Here is a 16,241-nt window from a genome sequence, read left to right as displayed (position 1 = left end):
AAAAAAAACATCCTTTATAAGAGAAACTTGATTGCTGGTGACTCACTGAACAGGCGCCTATTATGGGTTTTTTCCTTGTTTTTTTTCCAGAATGGTTAGATAGTGATGGTGACAATGGTAATGATTCAGCCTAGCCACCAGATTTAGTATTCCTTTGGTAGTCATACGAATAATAACTAAACTCAACCTAACTTTAATTTCAGAGATTAGACAAGGTTAGTTAAATGCTGGGCTTAATTTCAGCAAGTAACTACAAAAGTAAAATGAAGGTTGAATTGAATTAGTCAGCATACATTTATTTCAATAAATAGAAGCCCAATGAAAGTGTAAAAATGTGGAGTGCTAGGATTCTGGAGAGCAAACAACCATTTAAAGGTTCAGTATGATTACAGTGCAATCTGGTGCCTATTTATTCAGAAATAAAATGAACATTTTTTGTTTCTCTCTTTGTGAAGCCTCTAAAATATACCTAGGCATTTTAAGCATTCATATGAAATGCACTGGACAATTTTTACAGTTTTTAACACATTTCGTATGTCAATATAGTAATTATAGAACTGATTATCCTGCCTACATCATAGTATCAATACACAAGCAATTATTTATGTCAATATGTAAAATAAGGCGATTTTACTGCTGTGCATAAATCCTAAAAATTTAATGACTGTTCTTAACAGCTAGTAGCTTGGTTGCACCCCCAAACAGTGACTGTTCAGCTTTCCCTCCACGTTTATGTACTTGGGGACATTCCCAAAAGCATCAGCAAGCCCATACGACTGTTTTGGCAGGCAGAGTTTGGCATCCTACAGACTGAGTCATCTTTTCTTTTTAAGAAAAGTACGTGAAGCGGGAAAACCCAACAGCCAGACTTGGTGTGCAGCCAGGCAGTAACTGTAAGTTCAGTGTGTGCTGCTCGCATCTATTCTTCCTCCTCTTCCTCCTCTTCCTCCTCCTCCTCTAAGCTGTCATGCCATATCAACAAATGAGAAAAGTCTTTTTTTCCCATTAGTATCAATTAAGAACTAATGATTCTCATCCACTTGTAGTTTGTGCTGTGATTCTTAGCACAGCAAAAGTGGGACAAGGTGGAACACATGATCCAGAAGAACAGAATATAACTGATTAATTTTCATCTTTCCCTTGCCTATCATGGAGTGTTTTTGAATTATAATAGATGAGGTTTTTTTTCAATAAAAGAGAATATCTGTAGCTCAGGGTTGAAGTGCACTGACGATGTTACCTAGTTTGGGTAATGAAATGTCTGCAAGAAAACAGCCAAGCTCAGAGACCACTAAGGACTCCTCGGATGAGTGAATGTTTGAGGTAAATTTTGTGCAAAACAAAATCTTGATAGCTAGATTAGGATATAGACTATTTTGGGACAACAAATTATGATCAGGGCAGCCGCAAATACGAATTGAGTTCTGTAAAAACATACATCCCTTTCCCTTTAATATTTATGCTTTTCATTATTTGTTGTTTTCCAAACTGCAACTTAACACCCAGACACAATTTGTCTCAATTAAGGGTTTCATTCATTGCATCCCATATCCACAAATGGACAGAAGAAATGTTCTGAGTTCTCTAAATATTTATCCCACCCACTGTAGAAGGGAAGGGGAAGTAGAGTAGAGGGGGATGATGGAAGGAAGATAGAAAGTTGGAGGATGGTAGAAGAAAGAGGTGTATGGAGAGCAGAAGAGCTATAATGGGTTCCCATTTTGGGGGGCATTGTTGACAAGAGGAACTGATGTAATTATTATTTAATACTATATGATATAGGCTATGTATAGTATACATGTGAGTGTGTGTTATGAAAAGAAAATAAAATATTTCAAAAGAAATATTTATCCCACCCACTTGAAGATTTTTTTCTACCTCTCTTCACTTCAACCAACCAAAATAGTAATCTGAATACCCAGATATGGAAAAAAAAATCCCCTCTGTTTCTTAAAAGAGAAAGATAAAGAAGATGACCATGTTATGTAGCATGGAAGTGGTTTTTGGCAACAGTATGGAAGTGGTTTTTGTTCATTTGACGTGGAATCTTTCTTGGCTTCCCAATCTAGTCAAGAATCTAGAGATTTCCCATTGATATAAGTCCAACCTTAGCATTTTGGGGGAGTCCCTCTCTGAGGGAGATGGGTGTTGGTTCAGAAATGTCAAAAATAAATAAATAAATAGAAGTGTTGAGGTCAACTAAGGACAGCTAAGTTCTGCTATTACTCCGGTGCATATATTGTGCAAGACATTGTCGAAATCAAATTCCAGAGTATTCCAATTATTTACAGAAAAGGAAAAGTACTGTATATTTCCCGTTAGTGGACTTTTCTCTTGAACATTTTGAAAAAGGGGGTAAGGTTTTATTCAGAAGCAATTGCTATAAAGAGGACATAGGCTTAACACTGGTACTAACTCATAATTATTAATTCTGTTGAAAAATTATCTGAAGAAGTTTTAAAAAATTATCCCAAAGGTGATTTTTCAAGAGGCAAGTGGACTTTCTTGGTTTTTCTTTTATTTTGAAGATGTTTTGCTTCTCATCCAAGAAGCTTCTTCAGCTCTGACAGGATAGTGGAGAATGGAATCCTCTCAGTGCTGAAGAAGCTTCTTGGATGAGAAGCGAAACATCTTCAAAAGAAAAAGAAGAGAGTCCAGTTGCCTCCTGAAAAATCACCTTTGGGACAACCATGACTTGGATGACTGAGAATCTCTACAGACTTTTAAATAAATTTAGTTCATCAATAACATTTAGTTAATCGTTAAAGTTTATGATGCCCATCTCACTCTTATTAGGTCTACTGTTGATGTGGAAAGTAAAGGCAAAAGTGGTCCAAGGGGAGGAACACCTGAGGCAGAGGTGGGTTCCTATGGGTTTGGACCGGTTCGGCCGAGTAGGTAGTAACTCAGCCACCCATACATCCAAACCGGTTCTATTGGCGGTGCCTGTGGCAGTGCCATCTTGTTTTTTTGCTTCTGCACATGTGCGGAAGCAATTTTTTAACTATTGCGCATGCATGCATGTGTGCACCAAGTGTGGACTAAGCACACACCAAGGACACATCAATCACACGCGCCCGAAGCAGATCCCTGAGCAAACTGGTAGGAAAAGAATCTGGAACCCACCCCTGACCTGAGGCTGTGACTCCTTAGCTGGGAGAGTGAATCTATGGATCCCAGGAACAACATCAAAGCTCTCTGTGCAGAAGGGTGCTTTGCTAGGAACAGAACCCTAAAAATTCCCAGGTCTCTGATGCAGAACCCAAGACTGAGGAATACCACCCATAAGAGTGAGAAGGGTTTTTTTTAATTATTTAGCTTATTAACCAGCTTTTTATTGATATGTGAATTAGTGGCACTCATAATAAACGACTATATGACAGTTTTGATCTTTGATTGTAAATAGGTGGAGAATTCTTGTAAGAAAGATTTTTTTTTAAAAAAAAAGTTTAGCTTCTGAGACCTGTCCTAGCCAGTTTAACAGCAACCAATAGTTGTACTTTATTTTATTTTTAAAAAAAAGTCCCAAAGTCTACTTATGTCATCAGGCGGTTAAAAAAAAGGAAGTGTCTCTGCTTGTACGAAAGACGCTTCTTTCTCACAAAGCAGGTGATATGAGTCAGTGTATAAAGCCATCAGCTTTGCAAGAGGTTAGATCTTTAGATGTTACGACTGCAGAAGCATTGCAACCTAAAACGAGACAACTAAAAATGCCTTGGCTGTTTATGTGGCACACCGCTTCAGATGAAATCAAGACACATGAGATTGCAGGCAGCAAAAATCACCGAAAGAAGACAAAGGCTTTGTAAGTGTATCTCCCCTTTTTTTAAAATTTATTTATTTTATTTTAAGCAAAAACATACTTAAGAAAAGTTTCTTCAACTCAGGTTTCATTACTGGATTTTGGACCCCAATTTGGCAAAAGTAGGCTTCCTGTTTATTTCAAGGCAGGAATCCAAATTGTGAATCCAAAATCCGAAGAACATCAGTTTTGGGTCATAAATTCTGGATGATCAATTGAAAGCAAGGAATTTGGGTTTATGCTCAGTAACTCAAATAAAACTGATAATCATCCATTTTGATAAATCAAGCTAAAGTCAGTAATTAACAAAATGTATCTTTGTTTAATGGGAGAGACGATAGAGAAGAGGGATAGAACAGAATGAAGGAATTAATATTTGAATAAATGTCATACTAGTCGGAGTCTGTACAGAAAACTTTGTTTTAAGCAGTTTTTTTAAAAAATCAGTATTTTCATTTCTTAAAAGAATACACCTGCATTTTTAGAGAGTATTTGGAGTTTTTTTTTTAAGGGATCAAACTTTTAGTGTTCTTATGAATGAGCACAGGATACTTTTTATGTCTGTTTGTGTATGTGTGAGTGTATATATGTGCACACACTAGAGAAGCCTTTTTAGCTTAAAGCCACAGTGGTTTCCCTAGGTGTTTTTGTGGTCTTAGCTAAAGCAGCAGGAGAATGCCAGTTCAACAGTACCATGGGGTTTTTTTTATGTGTGTGAAAGAAAAGTCTTTGACACTTAAGACGGAAATTATTTGTCCCGCCACCCACTCAACCAATCTTAGTATTTTCTCACATATGGGTACCTAAGGAAAGAACATGAAACATTTCAGAAAAGTTATGACGAACTTTTTAAAACTGCTTAAAACTCTGCATATGTGTCATCTTCAAGTGGCTGAAATGGAGGCAAACTTGAGCATTCAACAATTGCTCAAACCCCACAGACTCTGCTAAACCTCTTTTCATATTTCTACTTCTGGGTTAGTGAGTGTCAAATGATAAAAGTAGCCCTATAGTAAATTATTTCAACATCTTTCCATCAAAGCCCTGTGAATGGAGATGGTTGATAAGCTATTCATTGTAACTCTGAGGGGGCTCCTGTTCCTGCCTGATTTTCATGATTACGAATGTCCTCTGCAACCAAACAGTAGCATCTTCCAGGATGAAAGAAGTGATTAGTCATAGCCCCTGCCCTCTGGAATTTCCTCACCTCCCATTACAGATCCAAATGGTTCCCACCTTTAGATTGCAAACCTGGTTATTTCCCCAGGTTTTGGTTAGTATAACCCTCTAGGGAGATTTCATGATTTCTGTCTTTCTTTCTTTCTTTCTTTCTTTCTTTCTTTCTTTCTTTCTTTCTTTCTTTCTTTCTTTCTTTCTCTTTCTTTCTTTTCTTTCTTCTTTTTATTCTTACAATGTTGAATGCCATCCAAAGCCTATAGAGAATTGGGCACCATTGTAAAAGCTAATAAATAATGTGATCGTTAATTTAATATTAAATTTTATTTTAAATGAATATACGTTAATTTAATACATAATAGATTATTTAAAATGATAATAAGGTAATAATCAATTTGATAAATACGCAGATTAGAATTATAATCATGAATCATAAAAAATCATTTCTCTTCTTCCTCTATTGTCCTTCTGATTTGATCCCATTTATAGGTCTAAGGGGAGAATGGTAGAATAAATTTAGTCAAGGCAGAGGGGGCTTGGAGTCTTCAGACATAAGGATCTTTGACAAGGCCTTCAGCCTTTAAAAAAATTGTCCTGGTGTACCGAAGGATTAAGGTGTGCCCATAGATGAACCTAGACCTGTACCTAGAATAGAAAGCAATGAGGATGGACTGGAAGGTAGAATTCGCTTGTAGGTCAGTCCCGCAGGCAACTTCAATGTGTACAGATTAAGGCAATCTCTAGATGATTGCAAAAAAGTGTGAAATAAATCTATATCTGCTGCCTACTAGTGGCCAATTCTAATTCAAATCAGTAATTCAGTAATTCAGTAATTCAAATCTGATAGCCTTTTCTTTAGAGAATACTCTGAACCAACACTGTCTTCTTCCATGATTGCAATGGGTAGTAACAAGCTTTGGACATCAGAAGAGATCTTTTCAGCCTTTGGAACTTCTACTACATGAAGTATTTTAAAATATATCTCATGAAGGATCAAATGCCAGACTGTAGAATAGCATGGAGCAGAAAGACTGGATTTAGATGATAAAATGGACAAAATAAAGGAATTACCGAGTGTATAAAAGCTATATAATAACATATACTCACTGTAAAAACACTTTTAAATTTACTCTGTGTATATTAAACTTGAAAGATGTCCCTCTGGAATTAGTATTATTTATTAATGAAAAAATATACATATGACTAGCTTGCAGTTTCCATAAATTAAAATGTGCCTTGGACTGTTGTTTGTTAAATTCAAATCCATAGTTTTAACTTTGCTCAACAAATTAAAATGTTTAGTATTATGTCTTTATAGATATAAATTGCTATATAAGAATTCTCATTAATTTAGTTCTCCCAAAGTCATATTAAATTTATTTCTGTAGAAATAAGCTAAGGGGGGAAATCAGAGGAAACACTTTCTTTGGGTTATGAGCAAATTGGCCTGAATAGCAATGAAGCTCAATTAATCTGAAAGATGGAATTTGTTTCTCCAGATGTTTATTTGGAGTTTGAAAGCCATCTTAGCCATCTTATGGTAAGAAACTGGCCCATATCAAAAATATTCTGACATGGATATTAACTGCTGTATTTTGCACAGAATGATTACTTCATGAAGGTCCATAAGAATAACATGTTTTCCTCAGATCAGTGGTGGGATTCAAACATTTTTACTACCAGTTCTATGGGTGTGGTGTGGCTTAATGGTAAGGGAAGAATACTGTAAAATCTCCATTCCCTCCCAATCAGTTGGGACTCAGGAGGCAGAGAATAGATGTGGGCAGGCCCAGTCATAGGTGGCATTTACCAGGTTCTTTGAAATACTCAAAATTTCCACTACCAGTTTTCCAGAACTGAATGCCACCTCTGCCTCAGATGCTTATATTACATCTTTCTTGGATTTGTTGATATGTTTCTGCAAAAAGACTACTAGATTTATTCACAGTAAATGAGTAAATATATTCTCTAATTTGTTTTAGGGGCGTGGAAGCCAAAAAATATTTAATGGGTCTTGTGCCGCCTGCTGAATCAGCTGACATGAAATACTCCAGCTCAAGAGATGTAATGTAAGTATCAGATTATATTGTTATAATTGTGGTATTGTGTAGGGCAAACAAAGTTGGAAAGAAAACACATCCATACCATGTGACTGCTCATTAATTTCACAAGACTGGGTGCACTGAAGCTGTGTGAATCCTTCAGTGCCAAAGAGGAATGAGCAAACATTAGGAAGGGTTAGTAAGTAAGTATTTTGGTATATTTAAAACATCTCTGTAAGCCAATATAAAATCATTTTACCATTGAAGGCAAAGTGATGACCCTTCATCTTACCCATTGAACTAAGAGAACTAGCAGTAATATCTTACTTCAAGAATAGTGAAGGATACCTGATGGTAGGATATTAGTTTATGAAATGTAGTGTATGTTACCTTGAACATAACACCTCATCTTCCATCAGAGGCAGAGCACAATTTGTTCATCCTTCCCAGCATCTGCTACCATAAGGTCCAAGACCTAATTATGCAAAAATTTAAAGAGAGATCTGAGCTGCATACATTGAGATCAGAGTGTTTGTGCCTTTGTGCAGCCATGTTCAGAAACCTGGCAGCTGCATCTCTTAGACTTATTTATATCTATCTTCTGTGATAGATTTTTAAAAATTAATATTGAACACGGAGACCTCTAATCCAACATGAGAAGAGGCAAGTTGTAAAAGTTCCTTCAACACAATCACATTGGAAGTATGTTAAGCATTTGCTGTTTTTTTTTGTACAGTCAATCTCCAAGATAAAATTTTATGATGGTTCATCTTATTTTATTTATTTTATTTGGTTTTTGTTGTTATTGCATACTGTTGAGACAATTTGGTAGCCTGTCGTATAACAAATTTATTAAATAAATTGAAGAGGAAAAAAACTTCCATGGACATTAGTACTTATATCAGTATTTGAAACGTGTGTGTGTGTGTGTGTATGTAGGAGCTTTCCATGGATCATCACGGAGCACAAAAGAGTTGAATTTTCCCTTTTCAAGTGTTATGATAGCAATCAAAATCAGTTTCTGTTCCAATTAACCACACACAGATGGGCCTACATTCAGGTGATACATAGGGCATCTGTCAAGCAGTCACTTCTGCCATTACCATTCCGCCAATATTATTTCTCCCATCCTTCCTCAATATTTGTTGATTAACAACTCTTCAAAGAACAATAGTGACAGCAATTTGCTTAATGGCAAACTTATCTCCAATATAAACATCTAAGCTTATGCTATGACAATCTTATAGAAAACTGGGCCAGTAAGGCAGGGTAAAATATTACAGACTGGGTTTAAAATCAGATAGGGCAATTCAGTATGACATTGACAGTATGTAATATTGATACAATATCCTGAAAGAATCAAATATTTCTTGTAGTTGGTTTCAGTATTGATATATATTCTTGTTGGGTTTATCTCAGTTAATGATTTCAGTAGGTTGTCAACAGGATATAACAAGGGATTACTATTGTCAAATTATGACATCAAATCTCTATCCAGCTATAGCATTTGCAGAAGAAAATGGGGACCGGCAATAAATGGAACTAATTCTGAGATTCAGTTCAAAGAATTCTCAAGTTGAACTAGAGAAGAGCCTTTAAATTGCTTTCCAAAACCAGTTGTGAAGTGTGTAGCAATAGCACTTAGACTTATGTACCACTTCACAGTGCTTTAGTCTGCAATAGTGTATTCTAACCACTGAGCCACCAGGGCTCGGTGTATAAATACAGGGGAGTCTGAGGTTGATTTTCTTTCCGGGATCCAGTACTTTTGGTTTCATTTCATCTTAGGAAAAGACTTAGGAAAAGACTCAATCAGGGAAATATTATCAGTGCCCCTTCATGCTTTCCCAGGCAACACAGGTTCAATGAACCATCCAGAATATTATCCGGGGGGAAAGATAGGATGCAAACATGGCTTATAAATATATCCTATTATACTCGCATTTCTCACTGACAGCATTGAAATATAGTTGTCCGAAAACTTAACTCATTTTAGTAACTCATTTTAATTTCCTAACCTTGTTTTGTTTTTTAGATTTTTCTGTTACTTTGGTTTTTAAGTGTACATTATCTGAGACAATACTCTCTCAAAGAGAAAGATGGGGTAGAAGATAATTAAATAAGAAGTATTAAAATGTTTACTAAATATAAAGCTTTAAAAATGTTTAAAGATATTTATCTTCCCCACCTCCCCATTGTCACTGCACAAATATCAAGCACATACGCCAATATCTCTTTTCCAGGGAAGGCCTCTCTATTTCAATCAGTTTGCATTTTTTATGTCATTTCAGGCTTTCTGCAAAAGAGGTGATCCAGTGGTCCCAGTCCCTAGAAAAGCTTCTTGCAACCCAGCGTAAGCATTTCTTTCTAATGACTCTATAACAGTGTTTCTCAACCTTGGCAACTTGAAGATGTCCGGACTTCAACTGAAATCCGGACATCTTCAAGTTGCCAAGGTTGAGAAACACTGCTCTACAACCTTAAAAAGAAACTTGGAAAAATGCAGCTGTCACCTTCTAAAAATATGAAAATATGAAAAGCATAATCCAGAGCACTGGTGTTGTCCTTCAGATATTTTTAAAAAAACTAATTCAATTTATTCAATAAAATATTCTAAGCCCTGGTTTAATGACTTTTCATATGTACACATGGGCACATACTATACATCCAAACCATATTCTCTGACACTAACGGAGACTATTATTATGTGTATACAGTGATAGCTTGGTAATCAACTGCTTTGAAATCCATTCAATTTGGTATTCAACGCAATTTTGATGCAAACATTTTGCCCCAGTACTCATTGTTTGTTTGGTACTCAAGACACAAGGCAGAAGTTATCAATGTCAGCTGCCTTGTGACTCAGTATTTATTCCTTATGGGAAATTATGTTTGGTGTTCATTGTTTTTTGTACTCATCATACCTCCTGGAACCCATTAATTATGAGCACTCAGAGGTTTGATGGTACATTGATTACTATTGTTATTTCTGATCTTTTCGAAGAGACATCAGACAAGATTGATTTTGTCTTTGTGTTTTGCATTTATCATAAATTGCAGAAGATTGAAGATTTGTGTTTGTAGCATTCCAGTAGCTTTCTATTTAGAAAACAACTAATTCCAGCTGTCATATCATTTCTGTAAAACATTGGTAGGATGTTCATTTTTCCTTCCTTCGACCTATTTATAATCATTGATTGGATTAACTGAGAAATTGCTCTCAAGCTGGTCACTTGACTCTTTTTAGATAACTCACTAACTCAACTTGTATTTTGGATAACTCAAATTTGATAGTTGAGCAAAATATCAAATTTGCGTGCAACAGAGTGAAAAAAAAAGTTCAAAAGTAGTTCAAAAAGACTGAAGTAGTCAAGTCCACAAAACTTCCTGGTGACCTTTTTCCCTTTCTATTTTCTAATATTATACTACAGATTTGCAGAAATATTGTATATTTTCAGATTAGATTGCCCCACCTGATTTAGAGCAATGACTAAAATCATGTTAATGTTTTTAATTCACTGTAGGTGGTCAAGAGGCATTCAGAGAATTTTTGAAATCAGAATTCAGTGATGAAAACATTGAGTTTTGGTTGGCATGTGAAGACTACAGGAAAACACAGGCTGACTGTTTACATGGCAAAGCAGAAAAGATTTACCAAGAGTTTGTCAAGTCAGATGCCAGAAAACAAGTAAGCACTAAATCAATCAATCAATCAATCAATCAACTAAATAGTTGGAGTGGAACATTCATTTACTAAGACAGCTCTGCTGGCTGGAGAATTCTGGAAGTTGAAGTCCACAAGTCTTAAAGTTGCCAGGTTTGGGAACCACTGTACTAAGAGAATCATTTTCACATAGTGAAATTTATTTTACCAAAGATTATTTATCAAACATTTGATTTTGTATCACTTCATTGTTCCCCCCCCCCTTGTATCATGAAATAAAAGACAGTGTAGCCCCATGGGAGGTTGAGGTCCTACAATCATGAATAGACTATTTGCCTATGTTAAGAATGAAATCCTGCAATCATTGTTTAATTTGCTATTTATGCCAGGGGACCAGCATTGGGCTGCAAGAGAAACTGAGCTACTCAAACAAAGCCTCATCCACAGGATGTAGGTAGCATGTGAAATCACACTCCTCCAGTCCGTGGAAAAAACTCTTCCCACGGAACCACTCCTTGTTGCCTAAAAGATTGGGGGGAGGGGGGGTTGCTAATTTATGCCATAAGCCCTCAATTACATGAGACTGCTTGCAAATTATTTGAACTGTATCCGTTATATGCATATTGAATTATAAGTGACTGTATTGCCATTTGCAATATATTGCTGAGGTCATTATGAAATGGGTTTCTAAACTGTGCTCAGCTTTATATGCTGTCAAGAAAAAACATACCTAGCAATAAATCATAAACTGTGGGCTAACAAACCATAAATCATGTTTATGTTTCTTGTCTCAATCTCATAATCTTAAATGTATACCTTTATAGGCTATTCCAGCCCCGCCAACATTTTTTTTCAAGATTCCAAAGTCCACGGGGTAGATAGCATAACTATACCAATTTTATTTATTACATTTATATGCCCACCATCTCACAGCATCAGTGAACTGAGAAATATAAACTTTGTTTTGGGATTGATCTCATTTCTCAATAATTGCTCAAAGGCGCAATGTAGCAATCGTTCTGATTGCATCGAGTTTGACTTTAAACATGACTGTATCATTGGAGCAATTTTTACAAAGATGTTGAAGTTTCATTTTGTTCTCTCCAGATCAACATTGACTTTCCCATAAGAAAATCTGTAGCTAAGAAAGTTCAAGATCCCACACCTTCATGTTTTGATGAGGCTCAGAGACTTATATATGTATTGATGGAGAGAGACTCTTATCCAAGATTCCTTAAATCTCAACATTATCATAACCTTCTAAACAAGGTTCAAAGCAACCGGGTCAAGTGAAAACTGAGGATCGGCTTTGAAGCTTCACGAGTTGCTGTGTTTCAGTACACTAAGTGGGACTGTTGGAACTAAGATGGCAAGGAAATGATGGAACTCTTCAAACAAGAGATGCAATCTATCAAGTTGAAGTGTCTGGAACACCCTTTATAAGGAGAAAGGAGAAAGGAGAAAGAAGGCAAAGAGGCAATGCTGCCTTGAAACTTGTCAGCTAAGGTTCACTTTAAACAGATTTCTAATATTCTTTCAAGTGACACTTATCAAATGTTGTGAACAGAAAAGTTTTGAAAAGTTAATTGCACAGCTATCAAGACAAATTTTAGGCTGTTTACACTGTGTGCATTATTCCCTTCTTAAGCATTTGATGTGGTAGAGCTAGATGTATGACCAGATTCCCTTGAAAGGTATTGCTTGTGAGGTGTAAGGAGTATAATGAATGGAAAGCTGTGCTTTCACTTTATGCTCCATGGCTCAGGCAAATTGATGCAAATCATACTTGCATAGACTCAAGAGACAAACATGGGAAATGTTAGGAAGTACAATATTGCTCAAGACAATTGTTTCATGGTCACTAAGGCATAAATTCCAAACGTTAAAAAAACTTGGAAAACAACCTGGCATTCACAACAACCTTGATTAATAACACCCCCCCCCCAATTACAAAACCAGGGAGTTTTTCAAACATACAAGTTGTAATATACTATATTTAGCAGGCTGGGGCAATTCCTTGGGATGCTTTGTTAAATCTAATTCATATTGGCAATACATGACCAGCTCAAAAGCCTATGGTTAAAAAAAGTGTCCCCTTATTCATTGTTTCAAATGGGAAAAAAAAGTTCATTATCCCAAAAGAAGACTAGAAAGTGTACTGATTTTATATGCTATAAGTCAATAAATTATTTCTCTCCTAGTGATATATGTGCTAGCACAATCTGGTGTGTGGATTGTTGATGATGATGATAAACTATTTCAAGTCTCCTACTCTTCCTTCTATGGGTACTTTCTCTTTCGAATAGAGTTGGACTTATTAGCTCTTCCAATAGTGGATATCTTCACAGTCAGATCTGGTCTCTGTAAAATCAGACACATGGCCTCATTCCCAAGAACTCTTCCACTAACTCCCTGCAAAGCTGAACTGTGATTTATTGGCTTGCTCTTCTATTAGATGGACTCTGAATTCAAACAATACTCGACTGATATATTTCCAGACAGTCTTACTGTTTTTGTTGTTGTTGTTGTTGTTGTTTTGCAATTGATTAATGGGCAACTAATGGAAGTATATCCCATCAGAACATTGTCATTCCTTTGGTTCAAATTTATTTAGTCTTAGCCATTAAAACTGTGGGGAACGGAGGAAAATATATCCAAAATAGGCTTGTCCAGGTGCCACTCTGCTTGAAGGAGAGATGACAGATGGCCAGCCATCCAGCAAATGAGCTGAACTTGTCATTCAACAGCTTTGATTTTACAACTAGTGAATGTAAACAAGTTTATGGAATGAAAATTAACAAACTCTAGATGCACAGACACATATACAATCATACACACTTGCTCACAGAACATCATATAGCTGTGAATGATGTGAGATTGTGGTTGAAGGTTTTGGAATAAAGATCATATGATTTGGGGACAATTACTTTCTTCCCCAATTGCCTACATTCATCTTTCTACATTGTTCTGAAGAGCATCCTTGTATTCCAGAAGAGATGCGGAGGGAAGTTGCTACAAAGAGGAGAAAGAGGCAGAATATCTTTATGTGTATGGGCTGGTACAAACTGTCTTAATTTAGCTCAGATCCAAGCCATTGTATTTAGATGTTGTAGCCCTTGCTTTTAAAATAATTATTATTAGCCCCAGTATATCCCATTAAATATATGCAGTATGTATTTTGATAACCATAATTTATGGATTTGAGTGTATTGTTTATTTCTGTAAATATTGATAGACTGGAACTTGATTTTCTGGCAATATAAGTTAATATTTAAGTAAGTATCAGCTATTTGTAAGTGATGTTAATATTTTGTGCATTACAAATTGTAAACATAACTAATGTCCACTAGATTAAAATATATTGTATTAAAATATATTGTAATCATTTGTGCTTTAGTAACTTTTTTTTCCCTTTGTTATTAACAACTTTGAAAAGTGTATCAAGCTCAATATTCAACTTGATGGATAGAAATGAATTATGCAGGTATGTTTAGCAATTGGAAATAATTTGTAATAACAGATCTCTTGAATCTACAGAGCTATTTTCCCTTTCCAGCATTTCAGGTCATGTCATGCTTATTCAGCTTTATTAATTTAACTATACGAAAGGCAGAACCATTAAAAAAGTTCTATAAAAAACATTATAGTTGTATAAAAGATCAATAGCTGCCATCCATTTCCAAAAACACTGGTTTGATTGTCTGGACCAGGGGTGGGTTCCTGCCAGTTCTAATCTCTTCTATAGAAGATGTTCCACAAATCTACAGTGCCGTTTAGAACCGGTTCCAGCTCCCTCCCTCTGCCCGTATGGGCATCATCAAGATGAAGAGCGAGAGGAGGAATTTTGGGAGTTGAAGTCCACAAGTCTTAAATCTGTCAAGTTTGAACACCCCTGGGGTTTTTTTCTAAAGGGTTAGGGGTGCAAGGGTCTTGTAACTTGACAGCTTTAAGACTTGCACACTTCAATGCCAGAGTTCCTGAGCCAACGTGACTGGAGGAGGAATTCTGGGAGTTGAAGTCCACAAGTCTTAAAGCTGTCAAGTTTGAACACCCCTGGTTTTTTTTCTAAGAGGTTAGGGCTGCAAGGGTCTTGTAACTTGACAGCTTTAAGACTTGCGTGCTTCAAATGCCAGAGTTTCTGAGCCAACATTTTGGTTGCTAAGCAAGAGCGTTGTTAAGTGAGTTTCACCACATTTTACAAGTTGGCCACACCCACCCAGTCACATGGCTGGCAAGCCACTCCCACAAGGCAGGCCACACCTACAGAAGAGGTTCTGAAATTTTTTGAAACCCACCACTGGTCTGGACTCATTTCAATCAGTTTCTTGCCTCAGTTTTAGAACTGAAATTTGAGAAGGCAAATGTGTAAAATTCAGTCAAGTCAGCTTTTTCCTTCCTTAGACCAGTGTTTTTCAATCTTTTTTGTGCAAAGGCACACTTTTTTCATGAAAAAAATCACGAGGCAGACCACCATTAGAAAATGTTAAAAATTTTTAACTCTGTGCCTATATTGACTATATATAAAGTAATTTTCCCATGGCACACCTTACACTATGTCACGGCACACTAGTGTGCTGTGGCACAGTGGTTGAAAAACACTGCCTTAGACCAGTAGTCCAGAAGGGGGATTAAAGACAAAGTTTGATTGCTTTGGTATTTGTCAGTTATATTTTACCTTATATTGTGTTTAAGAACTACCTAAAACTGAAGACTGATCTGATAATTTAAAGTGAAGTGTAATCAGTATAGCTGTTGATCACATTCAACTGGAATGGTGAAATAAGGCTAGCATGAATGTTTGGGTAGTACAAGCACTGAAGGAGCACATGCTCTGTTGTTTCTCTGTATCCAGAGCCACAAGGACATTGCCTCTTCCAGTAGGGAGTTTCCCTGTATTGGCCTTCAAGGACAGCTGAGAGGAGGCCATGCCATCATGCCAGAGTGAAGGCCCTCTGGTGGCATTTATATTGTTTACACTGGCCTGCATGAAGCAGCTTGGCTTTAACTTGGCAAGACGTGTCACTTTGCAGAGACGGAGTGTTTCTCATTCCTGAGCTAAAGAGATGGCATATTTTCTTTGACAAAGTACTCCGTGGGGACTTCAGTGGAGGGAAGGGTCACAATGGCAATCACAGATCCATGATTGAAGTCCTGCCCCCTGTACATTCCACATCACTGCACATACAAAAGGGATAAGGCTTCCCTCACAATCACAGCTTCAACTTTTCTTACACATTCCCTCACCCCCACTGCAGATGCCCCTGCTCCTCTTTCATCACCTTGAAGCCTCAACTCAGAATCAAGGAAGAAGGAAATAATATGGCCTCATTTTCCTTTGCTTCTGCAAACAAAAGAACTGTCCTTTTTCTGGAAAGAATTTTGGAAGGCATGCTTGCAGTGGTGGGTTTCAAAAATTGTTCGAATCTACTCTATGGGTGTGGCCTCCTTTGTGGGAGTGGCTTGCCACCCATGTGACTGGATGGGAGTGGCTTGCCGCCCATGTGACCGGATATGAAGATGCCGACGACACTTGTCAGAACCACCTTAAATGACCTCA

General features: G+C 36.8%; 1 protein-coding gene across 1 annotated transcript; it reads left to right on the top strand.

Moving 5' to 3' along the window:
* Window positions 1-3,679: 3,679 nt before the first annotated feature.
* On the top strand, window positions 3,680-13,964 carry RGS1 (regulator of G protein signaling 1). Its single transcript, XM_032226644.1, has 5 exons — window positions 3,680-3,805; window positions 6,961-7,047; window positions 9,312-9,373; window positions 10,545-10,708; window positions 11,792-13,964. The coding sequence occupies exons 1-5, from the start codon at window positions 3,711-3,713 to the stop codon at window positions 11,975-11,977; spliced, it is 594 nt and encodes a 197-aa protein (XP_032082535.1). The 5' UTR covers window positions 3,680-3,710; the 3' UTR covers window positions 11,978-13,964.
* Window positions 13,965-16,241: the final 2,277 nt, after the last annotated feature.

This window comes from Thamnophis elegans, chromosome 11 (genome assembly GCF_009769535.1).
Source record: "Thamnophis elegans isolate rThaEle1 chromosome 11, rThaEle1.pri, whole genome shotgun sequence".
In the NCBI taxonomy this organism is placed as follows: Eukaryota; Metazoa; Chordata; class Lepidosauria; order Squamata; family Colubridae; genus Thamnophis; species Thamnophis elegans.
This window is presented reverse-complemented; position numbering and strand designations above follow the sequence as displayed.